The 16900-nt window shown below is 38.2% G+C and overlaps 1 protein-coding gene across 2 annotated transcripts in view; it reads left to right on the top strand.

Moving 5' to 3' along the window:
* ATG7 (autophagy related 7) overlaps positions 1–16900 on the top strand; it is a 215687-nt gene that overhangs the window by 43651 nt on the left and 155136 nt on the right. For both annotated transcript variants that reach the window (XM_033132876.1, XM_033132877.1), the window contains exons 9-12: positions 1458–1579; positions 5803–5893; positions 6653–6797; positions 11957–12115. In XM_033132876.1, the coding sequence (XP_032988767.1) occupies positions 1458–1579; positions 5803–5893; positions 6653–6797; positions 11957–12115 (517 nt within the window). The remainder of the gene's footprint in view (positions 1–1457; positions 1580–5802; positions 5894–6652; positions 6798–11956; positions 12116–16900) is intronic.

Genomic DNA, 16900 nt, shown 5'->3' with positions numbered 1-16900 from the left:
CAATTTCCATCAATGGGGAGCCCCTACGCAGGTCTGTTACATTGCTGCAGACTGATCATGCTGTACTAAAGATGTTTTAGATTACGGCAGGGCAAACAGCCAGTGGTCCCAACCCTGAAATGCTCCAGCCCTCCCTTCAGCTGTTTGGGTTGCTGTCAGATAGGATTTTCCTGTTGCTACCAACCTCCTTTTATCTAACCCTGAAATAATTCAAACAGAGGGTATCTAAAAGGCTAATATACATTTGAAAAGATGCTCAACATCATTAGTTATCAAGGAAATAAAATATAATGAGATACTACTCATTAATAGAAATAATAAGATACTGCCACCTACCCACAAGAATGACTTAAAAAATGACAATACCACGTGTTGAAGATGTGGAGCAATTGGAACTCTCAAACACTGCAGGAAAACTGGCAGTATCTATCTCAGTATAGAGATAGATATATACGTTAAAAATATCTATAGCTCAGCAATTTCACTCTCAGGTATGTAACACACATAAATGTTCTCTCAGATACAAGCAAAACACATATACAGGAATGTTTAGAGCAGCGTTATTCTTGATAACCCAAAACTGGTAGCAACCCGGATGTCCCTCAACAAGGAAATGGGTAATAAATCGTGTATTCGTTGCAATGGAATGTTACATGGTAGTGAATCTGAATGAACTACCGATACGTGTATCCATATGGGTGAGTTTGAAAAAACAATGTTGAATGAAATAAGTGGGATATGAAAAGAATATATACTCTATGATTCCATCTACGTGAAGGTCAAAACAGGCAAAAGTTATGAACTTAGAAGTTAGAGTAGTAGTTACTTTTGAAGGAGGTGATTAATAACTGGGAGAAGCCATGAGACAAGCTCCTTTACAGTTAAGATTTGTGCACTTGTCTTTGTGTCTGCTTTACTCAAGTAAAAATGTTTACTGAAAAAAACATGAAGATGGCTAAGTTCTAGATTGTCCTCAGAGGGACAATGGTTATAGTTACTTACCCAGGTGGTCAGTCTATGTGGCACAAATGGGGTTCCTAACTGCTGACAGAGGTCTGGTTTCAGAGGTTTAAGTTCAGATGGAGAGAAGGGTGACCAGAAGAACCCATGCATGCCTCAGAGGTTCTTTTTAATGTCTCGAGAAATTTTTTGTTCTCCTGCATTTAAGATTCATTTGTCAGAAGTATTTATGTGCCGTGTGATTGTTGTATAAAACTCACCTAGAAAGAAATCACAGCCTATTCAGCCTTCAGCCTCTAAACACTTAGACAAAGGCAGCATACGTGGATGTGTTCAAAATCTCTCACCGGTTAAGGCCATCGCCCAAGGGTGTCAAGGAAGCATAATTACAATGAACTGAATTCTCTCCAGCTGGGTTTTCTGAAGTTCTTATGTGAGCTCTTTCTTTTCTTTCCTTAAAAAAATAAAAATAAAATAAAATCCGGGCCTGACACCAGGAGTAGCTGTTTCCCATCTGTTGAAATTCTCTGCTTCCGGGACCGAACCATGCAGGGGGTCAGAGAGATCACCCACAGCATACTCTTTGAAGTGAAGCTTCCAGAAATGGCGTTTAGCCCAGGTAATTTGCCTTTCCAGTCTTTGAGAATGCATGTAATTATCATTTATCAGAAACCAAGTCAGGTTTAACTTTCCTTTCATCCTTTCACAAAGGCAGCAGAAGGAATAGAAAAGTACGTCTCCTACCTCTTTTCCACTGGGAACACCTCCCTTGAACAGAGGGCAGCTCTGCTATTCAGACAGGGACAAAGGCAAAGATTGCCCCCAAGAAATTTCCTCCAGGCAATCTTAAGGATGTTTTCTTTTTCCCCCCTCTAGTTTTGTTTTTGTTTTTGGCTTAAGATAAAAATCTTTATGCCTGCCCCTTCAAGGAAGAATGAAGTATTAATGCCCTTACTATCTATTTGTTACAAACTTAAAGTTATGTGTGGTTCTAGTCTCCATACGGTAAACCAGTGAGCATTTCTCTTTCCACATTTAATATTCTTCATTTAGTCCTGTGTGGTTAGACATCAGCTATTATCTCCTTTTCATAAATTAGGAAACTTAGGCTCACAGACATTTTATATAGATATGTATGTGTATGTATGTATATGTACATACATTTATATTTATATACATGTCACAGAGAACACGTACCGAAGGTTGAGTACTAATAGTACTCACCTCATGAAGTATTTCTTGTGAGGAATCTGTTACCTGAGTAAAAGACAGAACACAATGTCTAGCATGTTATAGGTGCTTCATAAATTCTAATTTATGTTAATTTCCTGTCTCACACTAAGCCCAACACTCTCCACAATGATCCCACAGATTTTTCTGACTTATATGCTTTCCAGAATACTTTTACATACATTGTTTAATTTGTTCCCTGCAACATCCACATGGTTCCAAGGCACATTACTTTCTTTAATCCACAGATCATGTGCCTTAAAGTGTGTGGGGGGCGTGGGGAAGTGTTAAAATCTCCTCTGAGATGCCATTTCTCGAGTGCAGAAGTCAAAGGGATCCAGGATTGACTCTGATGACATTTTATCAGTGATGCTTTGCTGCAGCACTGATAAATGTCTTAAAAAGACTTCTCAGAAGGATTGACAGAGAACTGCTTGGTCAGCAAAGGAGGAAACTGTTTAGTTGTTAGTTTAGAGCCTTAAGAAATTCATTGCCCCTCTGCTGTCTTCAGAGATTTGCATTTGATTTGGCACCCTCTTCTGGCACATTCTAAAATAGCTTCCATGTGATGTTAACTTACACGCTGTACCTTTGTTTTATTAAGCCACAGCTTGAGGATAGGTGGTTCTAGGGGAATGAGGTTAGCTAACAAGTAATGTGGACCTGGTCTATACCTGGCAGACCGCCATGCACTTTCCGTGCTTCACTCACTTAATCCTGCCACCCACTCTTGGGGAAGGCACTGTTCTTTCCATTTTTAAGATAAAGGCGCTGAATTACTCTTATTCCCCACTCCCAATAATATCGCTGATACTTGGTGAAGCTGGCAAACCCAGGAAACTCTGTAGATTTCCATTTGAAAAAGAGGTTTTCCATAGTCCAATGATGCCTTCAATATATCTTTTTTATGCTTGATATTGAGTATAGATTGTTTAGGGAAGACAGTTTTCTTTTTCATGTGATTTAGTATTTCCCCTCTTAATTGTAAATTAAATTTTATAATAAAACTTTATAGTTATTTTATATCATCATATGAAGGGAAGGTATGATTATGGCAGTGCTTTTTAGTATTTCTAAGACATCCCATAGTTGCAATGGCAATGGTATAACAAGTATTTTAAATGTCCTAAACCTCCTTTTGCTCCTCATGATATAGCCAAGCCCACTCTCAATTGCTGATACAAAGAGTATTCTGGCAACTGGCTGAAGGAGGCAGCAGACACAGCCGAGAGTGGGAGGGCCTGCATTTTAATTTCTGTCTTGGACGTGTTCCTGGTTGCCCAACTGTGGGAAAACAGATCCTAAGTTTCCCCTAAAAAATATTTTCTCATTAATTTGGGGTATGTCTTGTAGATGTAGTTTACTGGAGGCACATATGATAGATTAAATATTGTCATATATAGTATTTTTTTCACTGTCAATAACTTGAAAATACATCTAATTTTTCAAGTTTTCAAGACATGGCTAAAGCATTTTGAGTACAGAGATGTTTTTATCTGAAATGACATTTTGTTTCTGCTTTATGATTTCTTATCTGTAACAGGATAAAGCTTGGGCTGGAGTTATGGATTACAGTACTAGAGTGTTCTAGTCAAGTTTCTCGTGCTATATATTAGAGAAGCATTTTTATTTAACATAAGAATAGTAAGGAAATCAAACAAAATATGATTTCGTAACAGGTCTGAACTCTTTTTCCCAGAAAAAGAATTTTGAAGTCTCTAAACTTTTTAAGAACTCAAATCTGTTATATTAGTTTTAATTTTTCATGACATTAAAAATAGGACCACACCAGAGGCCTCAGTTAAAACGAAAAGGGACATGTGTTTCTTGGCTTCTTGCTGTGAATGATGCCCCCAGCCAAACTGGGGCCCAAGTAGCTTTCGAGGATAATTGGCCCCATGATTTTCCATTGGTCATCCTATCCCATCTTTTCTCTTCACAAAGGAAAGATTGTGTAAATGAAATCATAATTATAGATTCCATAATTATATTAAGCAATACTGTTTGAAAAACAAAGCTAAAAAGTTCCCAAGGAAAGGAAAATAGAGGTGTTGATAGAAATCTAAAAGTAGGAGGATAGCCAAAGAACACCGGCATATAATTAGAAACAAACAAAATTTCTCTCAGTAGTCCTGTACATGTTTTTTAAAAAGATTTTTATTAAAGTATAGCTAACATACAATATTATAATACTTTCAGTTGTACACCCTAGTCATTCAACATTTATATACCTAAAGAAGTGATCACCATGAAAAGCCCAGCAACCATCTGACACTGTACCACGCTGTCACAGTATTATTGACTATATTCCCTATGCTGTACATTACATCCCCATGACTTACTTGTTTTATGCCTGGAAATTTGAACCTCTTATTCCCCTTCACTTTCCCCCTCCTTTTTAAATGTTTCCATTACAGTTGACATTCAATATTTTTAAGTCAAGGAGTTTCTGTTCCGTCAGGGATTTATTTCAGGCAGACGTTGGAGGGGCTCCTGGGAGGGTAGGTTGTGGTTGGGTGCATTCCCTGAGAAGGAGTTGATGGATTCGGTAAGAAAAGGACCGAGGTCCTGAGATGTGGGGACTGTGAGAGTGGCTGCACCCCACAGGCAGCCACATTTATTTCCTTTAAGGTGAGGAGGGAGCATGAATATGCTATAGAGCAACGGAGGTTTTTACGAGATTTTGCAGCGGTAGGATAGAGCTGCATTGCCCTGAGTGTGTTACCAGTGAGGGAGGGAGATAGTGAGCATTAGATCAGGTAAGTCTGGGAACTACAAAGCCAAGTCAAATCACGTGATTCCTTTAATTTAAGGTTCCTTTAATTTAATTTAATTGCAGGCTTTTTAGAGCTTTTGTCCCCCTCATGTGTGAGGTGAATCTCCAGGTTTGGGCGGTGGTAAGGGGCAGATAGAGAACATAGATATGGGTCTAGAGGCATTTCCCACGTCTCTTAGCCTCAGGAGCCTTATCCTCTCAGAGCATCATAGAGGGCACACATTGAGAACTGCTGGAATTGGAGTTACAGAGGCACCCATAGCAGAGGTTAGGAAAGAGAAGTCAGGGGAAGGGAAAGTCTGAACGGATAAGGGGATCTTAGAGGGGAGGGCAGCTTAACAAAGGGACAGGCCTCTTGGACTGTGATGTGCCCACAGGTAGATAGATACGCAGTGATGGAGCTGAGTGACTGAGCAGAGGGACACTGCGAGGATGAGGAACAGAAGGGACAGACTATGTTGCCATCACACCAGCCTGTCTCCTGAGATAGTGAACCCTCCCCAGCGTTATATGAATCCCAAATATGATTGTCTTTATTTGAGCAACTTCCAGTAACTGCAGAAGTCAGAGCAACTCAGGCTAGAGATGAGGGCTATTTCAGAAGCTTCTTCTACAGGAGAAGTCTACACTCAGGTCTCCTGGCCTCTAAACAAGATTCCTCGTAGCCAAGGAAGATGGGGACCAACTGAGGCAAGGAGGTACAAATTCAGGCCTGAGAACCGCTTTGAGAAAGAAGTGCACTAAAAGCTTCTCCAGTACACAGGCCTTCTTGCTGCTTGACGTATTTGTTTTTGTTCTTCCCTCCTTCATTAAACTTACTATTTTATTTGCTTAAGATTGTCCCAAAGCAGTTGGATGGGAAAAGAACCAGAAAGGAGGCATGGGACCCAGGATGGTAAACCTCAGTGAATGTATGGACCCTAAAAGGTATGTTTTGGAAGATGTTTTCTCCTGTGGGGCTTTTGCACACCAGGGCCTGGGAGGCCAATGGCGTTGCCCAGTTCCATCCAGGGGGTGCCATTCACATGAGCAGTGAGTGTTATGGCACTCTGCTGCCTAATTCTTAGTTTAAATTTGGTTACTGGCATTAATGTGAATGACGAATATCTGAAGGGCACATAGGTCAACTGTTCATCTAGACATTCTAAATTTTGTTCTTGCTTCAAGCTCAGACTTTCAGACCCGTGTACCTGCACCACCTTTGAGTCGTTTATTCATTGCCCTTTAATTTTGTCGTGTTAGCCTATGTTGAAGGACATTATAAGAAATATTTCACAGAAACCAGTATTGTATTAAAGGGAGGGTGTAAGTACATCCTTTATTGAGGGAACTTAGAAAAAATTTCTCTGTTCTCAGTATTAGGAAAAACTTTTCTCTCAAGCAGCTGGTGTGTTTTTATTTATGGACAGAATGACTCCTATTACCAGTCGTATTTCCCTTTTCACCTTGGCTGCTAGGAGCTCAGTATCACTCACAATTGCAGAGGGCTACAATGGCATGCATTTTGCACAGTAACCTTTCTCCTCCCCACTTGCCCTCAGGCTCCATCTTATTTTCCCTTTGATCCTAATTTCTGTAGTATTTATTTCTTGGTTTCTCATACAGCTACCTTCTATCAAAAAGGAACAAGATTGGGACATAAAGGAGTGATTGACTGAATAAATAAACAATTCTCTCATTTTCTAGGTTAGCTGAGTCATCAGTGGATCTAAATCTCAAATTGATGTGTTGGAGACTGGTGCCGACTTTGGACTTAGACAAAGTTGTGTCTGCCAGATGTCTGCTGCTTGGAGCTGGCACCTTGGGTTGTAACGTTGCTAGGACACTGATGGTAAGTTTGTGGGGGCTGAATGGTACCTTTGAAATTGTGGCTTCTCTTCCTATTTTACTCTACTTGATTGCCTTCCACCTCTCAGATGTCCCTTTCCCTTTCTTCCTCCCTCTCTCCTTCCTTTTTCCTTTTCTTAGTATCTTTTTAATTATAAAAGGAATACATGTTTTTATCATAAAGTAGAAACAAAAAGTCTCCCTCCACTCCCATCCCAAGTTCCATTTTCCAGAATTAAGCAGATTGAAATACAGCGTTATCTTTCCCTGAAGTTTTTGTAGGCGTATACATAGAGACATTTGTCATCTTTGCTGTTATTTATTTATTTATATTTACAAAAATTGCATCATAGCATACTATCTAGAATGGGTTTTTATTTTTGACTTAATAGAAAAATAATTATGGCTCTCTTCCTGTATATTCCATATTATGTATATGTAGTATTTTGTTGTATGACTAGTCCTCTGTTTATTTAATCCGTTTCAGCATATTTTTCCTTTAGAAGTGCTGATGAAATGACATTTTTATATTTATATCTTTACATATTCATAGGATTATTTCTTTAGGAAAATAGCTCCAGAAGTAGAATTGTTATATTAAAGAGAATGTTCAATTTATACTTATATACAGAGGGTGCCAAAAAATGTAGACACATTTTAAGAGAGGAAAACTATATTAAAATTGTAATACTCTATATATATCAATAACAAAAGATAAACACAAGTCATGTTTGACTTCTGCAATTACAAGAGGTGCTCAAAGTGGTTACCATCAGTGTCCCGACACTTCTGATTACGGCGAACTGATTACGGCTTGAGCAACATTGACCAGTGTCCACTTGTATATATTTTTTGGCACCCCCAGTATATATATATATATTTTTCCCCAATCTAAGTTACCTTTCAAAAACATTATACTAGTCTGTACTCCTAGAAACATGTGTGAAACAGAGCTTTTAAATTTGCATTTCTTTAATTAGTGAGGTAAGTCTTTAATTTTATTTCTTTTGTGAATTTCATTTTTTGTATTCGTGTCCTTTGGGTTGTGTTTCTTTTATTGATTTGAAGTTCTTTTTATTATGGATATCAACCTTTTTCTGTTATATGATGCAAATATTTTTTTCAACTTATTTAAGGTATGTTTAGTTATACAAAAGTTTTTTTGAATTTTGTGATTAAATATGTCAGTCTTTTCCTTTATGGTTTAAATCGCTCTTGTTTTTATGTGTAGATCTTTATCAATGTGGAATCTATTTTTGTTATATGATGAAAGGTAAAGATCTAACTTCTTTTTCACAAAATGAATAGTCATTTGTTTTAATGGCATTTATTCAATAATACAAATCACCATTTTTCTACCTGTGTCAAATACTAAATCTCTTTATATACCTGAGTCTCTTTATGGGTTCTCTATTTTGTTCTTTTGTTCCATTTCTTTATTCCTCCATTCCTACTCACAGTTTTAATTGAAATCACAATGAATTAATAGATAAATTGGGAGAGATTGTCCTCTACAATATTGATCCTTAGTTCCAGAAGCATTTCAATTATTTAGAACATCTTGTTTTTCTGTAGCTAGCATTTTCTTTATATAGGTCTCACACATGTCTTATCTAGTTTATTTCTACATATTTAATGATTTTTTTTCTTTTAGATATATTTTATCCCATTAAATTTCCAGTTGACTGTTACTGGGATATAGGAAAAATAATGAGTTTCGAATGCTTATTTTCTATGTGGCCATCTTTCTAAGTTCTCTGAATTATTATAGTTTTTCATTTGATTCTTTTGAATTTTATAAGCTGATAAGTATTCCTCACCAACATTTATATCTCTATGATTGGCTAGGACTCCATAGAAGGAATAGCAGTTGAGAATTGGCATCTTTGTTTTGTTGCTGACCTTGATTAGAAAACTCTTGTTTTCACCTTTACATTTTTTTTTTTAACAGAACTTTATTGGGGAACAGTGTGTACTTCCAGGCCTTTTTTTTCCAACTCAAGTTGTTGTCCTTTTAATCTTAGTTGTGGAGGGTGCCGTTCAGCTTCAAGTTGTTGTCCTTTCAGTCTTAGTTGTGGAGGGCGCAGCTCAGCTCCAGGTCCAGTTGCCGTTGCTAGTTGCAGGCGGCACAGCCCACCATCCCTTGCGGGAGTCGAACTGGCAACCTTGTGGTTGAGAGCCCACTGGCCCATGTGGGAATTGAACCAGCAGCCTTTGGGGTTAGGAGCACAGAGCTCCAACTGCCTGAGCCACCAGGCCGTCCCCTTCACCTTTAATTTTGATACTGGTTTCTGTTAAGTGCTCTTTTTAGAAGTTAAGGAAGATGATTTCTATTTCTAGCTTACTGTGAGATCACATCAGAAAGGATTGTTGAGCTTTATCAAATACATTTATCAAGCTGCTCAAAGTATTCTAATGTTGAGCATTCCTAGAATACGCCGTATTTGTTCATGGTATCTTACTCTTCCAATATACATTGGGATTCAACTGGTAACGTTTTCGTTATAATTTTTACATTTGTGTTCATAAGTCAAGTTTGTCTATAGTAATGTTTTTCTTTGTGGTATCTTTGTATATCTTACAGCTGTTATGCTAACTTTATAAAGTAAACTTAAAACTTTCTGTCTTTTTCTATGTTCCAGAACAGTTTAACTGTATGGCTTATCTGTTCCTTGATGGTTTGGTAAAATTCAGTTATAAATCCAGCTGGGCCTGGTGCCTTTCGGAATTATGTTGGTGGTATGGAAGGGAATCTAGGAACTTTTACTAATGTTTCTATATTGATTGTTTAGGTTTTATACTAATTTTGAGTCAGTTTGGTCATGTTGGTGTCCTAGAAAACCCAGTTCATCTAAATTTAAAAATTAATTGACGTAAAATACCTATTGTCTCTTAATCATCTTTTAAATCTTTTCTTCTTTTTAATCTTTCCACATTCTTAATGTTAGAAGTTTATGTTTTGTCCTTTTTTTCTCTATTTCAGACTTGCCAGAGAGGCTTGTCTATTTTATCAGTCTTTTCAGAGAACTAGATCCTTGATTTATTTATTAGTTCTATAATTTTTATTCTGTTTTGCTTTTAGATTCATTAATATCTACTTTTACATTTATTTTTTCCTCTTTTTGTGGAATTTATTTTATTATTATTTCCCTAGCTTCTAGAAATAGGTGCTTAGGTTTTCTTAACATTTTTTAAAATTATAGTCTGTATAGACCCATTATAGAAAATTTGTAAAGTATGGAAGTTATAAAGCAGGTAAAGGAGGTACCCATTTTCCTACCACTTCTTCACTTATTTTCTTTCAGTGTTTGTTTAATGTATATTTTAAAACCTTGTTTAATATATAGTAATGTCTCCTGCTTTTATCAATTAACACTGTAAACATTTTCCCATGTCATTATAAAGGATGTTTATTAGGCCTTTTCAAAGGCTTTAGAATATGCCTTCTTGTATGATGAAACATAATTTACTAACATATTCCCCTAAGGTTAAGCATTAATATTGATTCCAATTCTTTACATAAGTATAAATTTTTACGTAACTATAAATTGTGTTGCAAAGAACATCTTCGTGATGACATCTTTGTCAGTATTTCAGATTATTTCCTAGGTTAGATTGCTGGACGTATTTCCTTAGGATAGATTGCTGGAAGTAGGTCAAAGGATGTGAACATTTTAAAGACCCTAGAAACGTTGCCAAATTGCTTTCCAGAAAAATGATACCAGTTTACATTCTCAACCAGTAAAGCAGGTTTTTCCCACCCCATCCTCACCAGCATTGAGTATTGTAATTTTCTTTAATCTTTGCAGATTAGCCATTTAAACTGTGTAGCATTCCAGGAAGCCAAAAGTGTGAAAGTCCACCCGCATGTAACTAGCCTGTGGCATGTTTGTAATTTATCTGGCTTTCTTCCCACTACCCAGCATGTTCCCAGACTGCCGCCCTTGCTATCCACTCAGCATTGCTTTAAGGAATGCAAAAATACTTTAGAAATATTATCCCCAAAATAAGCACAAGTGACTTTTGGATTTTCCATACTTTTATTCCCCATCCATGGTAGATTACTTGGCTGATGAAAGTAACTTACAAACTGGGTGAGTAGACCAAAAGTTATCAGTGGGCTTTAAAACAAACAGCCAATCTAAACTAGGCTTTTGAAAGAATGGATTCTGGCCTTTCTCAACCCTGAAAACAAATCCTGGGTCTTCATTGATTATCCCCCTAAAATCATCAGTCTAATTGAGTTTCAAGGTCCCTAATAGAAGGATATTGAAATAAGAGAGCAGAATCTTAGCTTTATAGCTAATCATAGCAGAGCTTCTCTTAGAGTATTATGCTTATTTATGATCTACTGAAATACACCACGCCTACCCCCCACACAACCTCACTGCCCAAAAAGTAGGCATCTTCATTTAGTTGCAACTCTGAGGGTCTCATTCTTTCCCCACCATTAACTAGATCTATGACCTTAGGTGAGTCACTTATCTTTCCTAGGCTCTAGTTTCCATATCTGTAAAACAAAGTAATTGGACTAAGGATTTTAGAGATCCTACCCAACTTTAAAATTATGTGGTTCTATAAGACTTTATAGGACATGTAATTGAAGTGTATGAAATCATGAAAACTATTTCTGAGAATATAGAATCATCCCCTATATTCTGGATTATTAAGGCTTTTGCCTCTTGGAAAAATAATCCATAATCTTCTACAGTGTTAGACAATGAGAAATAACTTATTTTTTTTGAGGAATTAATTCAAGCTTTAAGTGAGTTTTATTATAAAATGAGCTGTTCTTTGTACTTAATTATTCCTTAAGGGAAAGCAAGGACATTGGGGTCTACTGCTAATTCTTTTCAGACAGCAACATAGACGGTTCTTAGGAGGCTAACTTTCAAATCTTTTTCTTGTGCCTCTGTCAAGTATGCAACGAATTAGTCAGAGCCACTCGGACATTTCTCAGTCTCATTACCACAGGAAACCAAGCACTGGGGTATATCATTACTTTGTCTTTTAAAGGAGCTTGATGTTCTATTTATCAAAAACTGAATTTGCACAATTCAATTTCTGAAGTTTCCTATATTTTGAGGTTCTCAAGCTGCTCCAACAGAGATACCCTGTGAAACGCTCATCAGAAACACACCATGATATACTGTTTCCATGCAGGGGTGGGGCGTCAGACACATCACGTTTGTGGACAATGCCAAGATCTCCTACTCCAATCCTGTGAGGCAGCCTCTCTATGAATTTGAAGATTGCCTAGCTGGTGGCAAGCCCAAGGCCCTGGCTGCAGCAGACCGGCTCCAGAGAATATTCCCCGGAGTGGTATGTTACACCGTTTGGGGATGTCAGAGGTTGTTTCCTACGCCTTTAGTGTTTAAGTCTTGGGGAATGAGGTGGCCCAATGGTTTTGGTGAAAGGCAGTCAGACATCTGTCACTATCATGTGGCTGAGGCTCTGTTTTCTCATCTCAGAGATGGGGGTTAAAAAACAAAACAAAATCATGTATTATTGTAAAAATGAAATGAAGAATGTCTGAAAAATGTCTTGTAAGTTGCAAAGCATTATCTGACTTTCAGTTGAGAAACTTGGGGTTATGTATATTTTTATATCCTGCCTTATTCCAAAGGGATTTATGGTGGCTCAGGTATAGGATATTATTTTTCTTTTATCACTAGAATATAGAGATAGTTACTTAGAATAGCTTTATGAAATTAAATTGAATGTAAGTCTGTACAGAAGAAAAACTAAATATTTAGTATTTTACTATAGCTGCTTCATATTTTCGAGTTGGATCATTTACTTTAAAAACACCCGATAATAAGAAACAAGTCTTTCAGGTCATTTGATTCAGAATCTTGCTAGTGTTTTTGAGGTCATCCAGCAAAAGGATTCTATATCTTGCGTGCTTACTCAATTTATCTGACGGAGGTTAGATTAGGTGTCTTTGAAACATCTGCTTATACTTAAAGTGCCACAAGAGGCTCTCAGCCCTAGCTAAAAAAAGCCCGCTTTCTCAAAGTTTCTCTGTTTAGTCACTCATTTTTTCATTTTTAGAAGTCTTTGCTTTAGAAGTGACTTTGATAGTTTTGCTCATTTGAGCCATGTACCTGAGGAACGTTAAATTCAACAGTATTGATTGAGCACCCACTATGTGCCCAGCTAGTTGCTGGATGCCAAAAGAAATAAGAATGAACGACAGCCCTGTTATTGAGAAACCATACTATTCAGGTTTCTGCTGCAACAGTATTATGTATCATACATCCCTACATCTCAGTAGCTTACAGTGATAAACATTTATTTCGTGCTCACAGGTCTGCAGGTTGGCTGTGGTTTAGCTGCTGGGCTAGACTGGACTCCAGGCTTCGAGTCAGGTTCCAGTCTGCTGTATATGTCATTATTTCAAAATCTAGCCTCAAGGACCAACAGCCATCTGGTCCTGCTCTTCTTACTGTAGAAGGTGGAAGTGTAAAAGTGCTGGTGAAAACTTACCGTGCCTATACCTCTTAAAGTCCCAGTTCAGTAATGACACTGCAGTGTTCTCCATCTCCATTGCCAAAGCAAGTCACGGCCATAGCCACAGTCAGTGGGTTCGGTCAGTACTCTGCCTTCTGCGTGGGAGGTCCTGCAAAGTCATATGGCAAAGGAATGGACATATAATTCTGTTAGAGGGAGGCAGTGCGTAGTTGAGAAGAATAATCCAGTCTATCACTGAAGAGTGTTATGAACTCCCCTTGGGGCCTAGACAGACCTGCCTTTGAATCTGAGCTCTGCCACTTATTTGTTGCCTGAAATTTTGGCTTGCCCAAATCCTAGCCATTGTCTATGAGCCAGTGCATTTCCTCCTATTTATTTGTTGTTATTCTGTTACTTACTTATCAAATATTTAAGGCCTACATATTTTAGGGACTGGGGAACAAGACAGACAAAGTTCCCTCTCACCTACTTGGAGCTTATAATCTTGTGGGTGAGATAGTCTTTAACAACTAATTTCACAAATAATTATAAGTGTAATATGTACACGAAGCAGGAGCTCAGTTGTGTGAGATTGTTTAACAGGAAGCCCTGACCTAGGCTAGACTTCCTTGATGAAGTTAAGTCCTGAAGGATGAGTGGGAGTTAGCTAGACTAAGGGTGGCAGAGCTGTCTGTGCAAACACCTGAGGTAGGGAGCAGCGTGGTATTTCTGTGGAACTGCTTTACCCAGAGTGGGTGAAGCACGGAGGTCAAGGAAGGCAGACAAGAGGCTGGGGCAGAAGCAAGGGCCACGTCTGGCCCTCAGAGATCAAGGTCAGCTTTTCTTGAAAACATCAGCCCACCAGGATCGAGCCTCTTCCTCAGTACTTATGTCATATTACTCAATTTTCTCTATTGGATTATGAAATCCTTGAGATCCGGAGCCAGGCCTCGTATACTTCTATCCTTCAAGCCTTATAAGTAAGAATAGGTAATGTACAGAACCCACCAAAGTACGGGTGTAATTCATCAAATTCATGAAAAATACTTGTGAAACTATTTCACTTATTGGTTAGCTAGGCTTACCAGGAAAGAACAGTTTCTCTATATGGTCAATTTAGTGTAGTTTTTTTCACTCAACAAATACTTATCCGTTACCTTCCTTAGACCATGCCGTGACCAAAAGGCTAGTCCTAAGTGAACAAGACATGAACAGAACTGCTCTGCTACTAATACTGTGCCTAATTTTGGGGTTGAATTAATTGAATAGAAAAAAAAAGTGACCTTTAATAAATTAAATGACTGTTTGAGGTCACCTTTTTTTTTTTTTAGGTGAGGCAATAAAATGTAGGATTATGAGTCACACTAAAGCTTTAAAATCCAACTCTGGAAATCTGATGAGTAACTGATATTGGATTAGTTCTCCTACCATAAACAATTTTACACCTTGGTAAATATATGAAATGACTCTCTTTAGACAAGGAACTACAGGCATCGGAGGACTGTAATCCTAGACAGAAGGGAAAGAAAGAATGTTTGTCCCAACCAATTGCGTGAAGGAACTTACTGTCCCATGCCAGAGCCCATGGGATAGTCTTGGTCTTGATGAGCTGAGGAAACTGATGATAAGAGTTCAGAGCAGCTAAGGTGGCTGGAATTTGCAGGCCAGAGTATCAGACATATAGGAGCTATATAGAGAAGAAGTTCCAGAAAACTCTCTAGGCAGCACCTTGAGTCTTTGAATTATCACGTTGTACATGCTCAAGACATGACTCTATAAGGAAGGCTGGGCAAAAAGCACCGCCATCCTGCTGTGAGAATGGAGATACCAGAGCTCCAGCGAGGCGGGGAGACATTGGAGTCCCACCTATCCAGAAGGGACAGACCTCATTGAATAATCTGAGTCCTTAGGTGATACCCCAGTAAAGCCATAGAACTAAACATAAAAGCTAAAACTGCAACGCTTCTAGGAGCAAGCAACTTAGTGATCTTGTGATAGGCAGATTTCTTGGGACCTAGTAAATACTGACCATAAGTGAAAAAATGGGTAAGTGGGACTTCATCAAAATCTAAAACTTCTGCTTCTCAAGACGCCATTAAGAGAATGAAAAGGTTAGCCAAAAACTGAGAAAATACTCATGTATGTATATTTGGCAAACAACTTTTATCTAGAATACATAAACAACTCCCACCACTCAGTAGTAAGACAGACAAACCACATTTTAAGGGGCAAAAGACTTGAACAGCACTTATTTCATAGTGAAGTTCTATAAATGGCCAATGAACACAAAAATGCTCAACATCGATAGTCACCAGGGAAACATAAATTAAAACCACAAATATGTATCCCTCCTCACTCACTAAAATGGCTAAAGTTAAAAAGATTGACAATGCTGAGTGTTATCAGGTTGTCGAGTAGCCAGAACTCATAGTTTGCTGGCCAAACTTTGGAAATCAGCCTGGCAGTTTCTCATGAAACTAAACATACACCTACCTAATGAACCCAAAATTCCACTTCTAGATATTTACCTAAGAGAAATGAGAACATATACCATGTTTCCCCGAAAATAAGACCTAGCCGGACAATCAGCTCTAATGCATCTTTTGGAGCAAAAATTAATATAAGATCCAGTTTTATTTTACTATAAGACCCAGTCTTATCTAACATAATATAATATAAGACCGGGTCATATATGAATTTTTGCTCCAAAAGATGCCTTAGAGCTGATTTTCCAGCTAGGTGTTATTTTGGGGGAAGCACGGTATATACACTAAAAGACTTACACAAGAATGTCCATAGTAGCTTTATTCATAAAAGCCAAAATTTATAAGTAACCCAAATCGCTGTCAATAAGAAAGTGAGTAAACAAATTGAGGTACCGTCACACAACAAAAAGGAACGTACTATTGATACTTAATATGGATGAGCCTCAAAAACATGCTGAGCGAAAGAAGCCAAGCACGAACAAGTCTATACAGTAGGATACCATTTATATGAGGTTCTAGAATAGGCAAAACTAATCGAGGGTTTACAGAGTCAGAACAGTGGTGGTCCCAGCAGGCGAAGGGAGTAGCAGGGATTGCCTGGGAAGGGGCAGGAGAACGGTTCCCGGGTCATGGAAATGTTCTGTATCCTGATAGGTGAGGGCACTGGTTAATCTGCACTTTGTCAAAACCCCTTGAACTGTACCGCGCACTCGAGATCTGTGTACTTCACTTTCTGTGAGTTATACCTCACCCTGGCTACACGATTGAATCATCTGGGGAGTTTTAGAAAATGCTGATAGCTGCTGGGCTACTCTGAGAGATTCAATTTAAATGGTCTGGGGAAAAGCCTGGCGTTAGGAATTTGTAAAACTGTCTGGGTGGTTCTAGCATGCAGCCAAGCTTGAAACCCACTATGTTGAAACTTGCTGAATTCCAGCCTCGGGCATGTGGACCTATATGGTGGGCGAAGTGCCAGTCCTACAGAGGTTGGCTGGCTGAAACGTTAGCGAGCAGAGAATTATTTAGGTTAGCAAAGTGGATGTGGGTGAGGATCTGTGTTATTCAAAAGGTCAGAATTGGTATTGGGTAATTATGCTTTAATCTTGGTGTCATTACAGTACCTAAGTAATACCCTTTTCAATCAAGTTACCATTTAAAATGCTTTGTC

Source organism: Rhinolophus ferrumequinum, chromosome 17 (assembly GCF_004115265.2).
Source record: "Rhinolophus ferrumequinum isolate MPI-CBG mRhiFer1 chromosome 17, mRhiFer1_v1.p, whole genome shotgun sequence".
NCBI classification, from domain to species: domain Eukaryota; kingdom Metazoa; phylum Chordata; class Mammalia; order Chiroptera; family Rhinolophidae; genus Rhinolophus; species Rhinolophus ferrumequinum.
Note: the sequence above shows the minus strand (reverse complement) of the source record. Positions and strands in the feature narration are given on the sequence as shown.